Here is a 2,467-nt window from a genome sequence, read left to right on the forward strand (position 1 = left end):
AGCTGGAGGTCTTGGATTTGCGAAAGATTGACACGGTGTACGGCGAAGCGGTCTATGTAGAAGTGTTGATGGAGAACGACAAACGTGTAAAGTTCTACCTTCCTAGTCGCTTTAAGCGTTTGACAGAGGATGATCTAGAGGAGATGAGACAACTGCCAAATCTTAAAATTGAGAAAAAGGAGAGATTCAAAGATGGCAAGAGAGTTGCCTCGCCCGACATTCTATTCACTCATGGGAAGAAAAAGTGATGATACATCGACATATCGGCAGCTCCTATCCTGAGACACTTCTCTCCACATCATGGTGACCTGTCACTTATGTCCTCAACATGAACGTCAGTACTATGCAACAATAGAGGGACTCCAAATTCATCTGGCAAACGTTCACGAACTCCAGACACCCTGCATACCATTTTGTGAGACTCTCTGCACACTACAGAACTACACGAAACGCTTCGAGTTGCATCTACATGACAGAGACGAGGCGGGGCATGACGTGACAACGTTTTTTCATGAGTATGAACACTATCTTGCTAATGTATTGCGTCACTTTGGATTCCCACTGCGCTACTTCACATTTCTTAAAGTAGAACTTGGGCGACATACGCCCGATGAGGAGTTACGACTTGGGATTCATTTTGTACCTTCTAAAGTGAGAACTGTTTGGTCAGAGGGAGATGTACTGCCTTCGATTGCGCAGTCGAGTAGTGAGATAGCACAAACATTAGAAAACTGAGAAATTCAAGGCTCCGTTTTTTTTTCTCTTTCGCATTCTTGCTTGTATTCTAAACATTGGACGTTTGGCTCCTCAACTAATTGGTGAAAAAAGGTATTCGTTCGATCTCTACAAAAAGGATATCCAAGGCGGCCGTGAACAAAAACAACTTTATCGTCTTCAATGTTGGAACAACTGAATCGACCAGTCACAGTGCGCCACGCTCATCAACGTATCAGGGCGCACCCTTTTCCCTCTTTTCATCGCCCTCTTTTTCGTCTCAACCACAACCAGGAAGACGAAGTTGCTGACACCTTACAAACCAGCCCAAACCAAATACTAATTCATTACACACTCCCCCGGGAAATGAGAATTCTCATTTGCAAAAGTACTCAAAGTGATACCTGCCCCACCCCGTCATTCTGGTGCTTTCGTCGTTCCGTTGGGAGCCCTGGTGGCCGCCTGACGTGTTCGGTTGTGCAGAAACTATGGATCCACGAGCCGATCGACGATAGTACTCGACGGTGATATCACCAGGTAACGCCTTCAGGATGATGTTCACGAGTAACGCGGCGTACGTTGACGGGGAAATTCCGAGGGCCTGTAGTCCTCGTCTGTGTGTCTGCACGTGGTCGAACAACCGGCGGAGACCCCGGATGTCGTCTGACGACGTCGTCTGACGACGTCACCACAGGAGGTGTTCTCAGCTTTCCAAGATGCTCTTGTTCAATTCTCTTCTGATCTCCGAAACGACGAGTCAAAATGTCAATCGCGTCCTGGTAGCACATCTCCGTCGCTTGAAGATCCGCTATCGCCGCGGCAGGTAGTCCGGACAGCAAAGAGCGCAGATACTGGAATTTCTCCCTTCGTGAGAGATCTTCATTTTCGTGAATAGACTGTCGAAACTGCTCCCAAAATGGTGTCCACTTCGCAAGATCTTCGTTAAAGGTCTGCCGCTGCAACCTTGGCAGTCGAACCGCACTTGGCCTTCCACTGTTTGACATCGGGTTCGTTGATGTCGTGGTGGCTGCCCCAATGTTCAGAACGGGTTCCGTTGCCTTCGCCTTCAACAGGCTCGTCATCTTGAGGACTTGATCTTCGTATTCGAGCACTGTCGCATACTCCTGATCCATGTGCTGATCGGTAATCAGCGGTTCTATTTCTCTATCCAAGATACTTAGCTCCTTGCTGTTGTGCAACAGCCTTTCCAGCAGTGATGCGTACGTTTGCGGTGTAGTAGTCGGGTCGGCCAGTGCTGCTGTCGCCTCGTTGATGACCTTAGTAGTCTGCGTTCGGCGTACAGCTCGCTTTGGCTTCAGCCGGTCCATCGTTGATCTGAAGACGATAATCCTCTAAACGTTGAGACAGCTCTGGTCCACGGTTCCTGGCTTCGATACAGTGGGAGGCCTCTGAGTCACTCTCCCGGGTTTCGGCACCATGAAAAAAGGTATTCGTTCGATCTCTACAAAAAGGATATCCAAGACGGCCGTGAACAAAAACAACTTTATCGTCTTCAATGTTGGAACAACTGAATCGACCAGTCACAGTGCGCCACGCTCATCAACGTATCAGGGCGCACCCTTTTCCCTCTTTTCATCGCCCTCTTTTTCGTCTCAACCACAACCGGGAAGACGAAGTTGCTGACACCTTACAAACCAGCCCAAACCAAATACTAATTCATTACAATTGGATGTTCCCAATTTGAGTTACCGAGTGAATTGAAACGAAAGTATCGTTTCCTGTTGAATGTGGA

The 2,467-nt window shown here is 48.2% G+C and overlaps 1 protein-coding gene across 1 annotated transcript; it reads right to left on the reverse strand.

The window, feature by feature from the left end:
- Positions 1–1,244: 1,244 nt before the first annotated feature.
- LOC135371462 (uncharacterized) lies at positions 1,245–2,042 on the reverse strand. Its single transcript, XM_064605512.1, has one exon. It carries the CDS (start codon positions 2,040–2,042, stop codon positions 1,245–1,247), a length of 798 nt encoding a protein of 265 aa, XP_064461582.1.
- Positions 2,043–2,467: the final 425 nt, after the last annotated feature.

Source organism: Ornithodoros turicata, unplaced genomic scaffold, assembly GCF_037126465.1.
Source record: "Ornithodoros turicata isolate Travis unplaced genomic scaffold, ASM3712646v1 Chromosome11, whole genome shotgun sequence".
In the NCBI taxonomy this organism is placed as follows: domain Eukaryota; kingdom Metazoa; phylum Arthropoda; class Arachnida; order Ixodida; family Argasidae; genus Ornithodoros; species Ornithodoros turicata.

Bases quoted from the DNA above. Each gene is read 5' to 3' on its own strand.
- LOC135371462 (XM_064605512.1), bottom strand. From the start codon at position 2,042: ATGGACCGGCTGAAGCCAAAGCGAGCTGTACGCCGAACGCAGACTACT.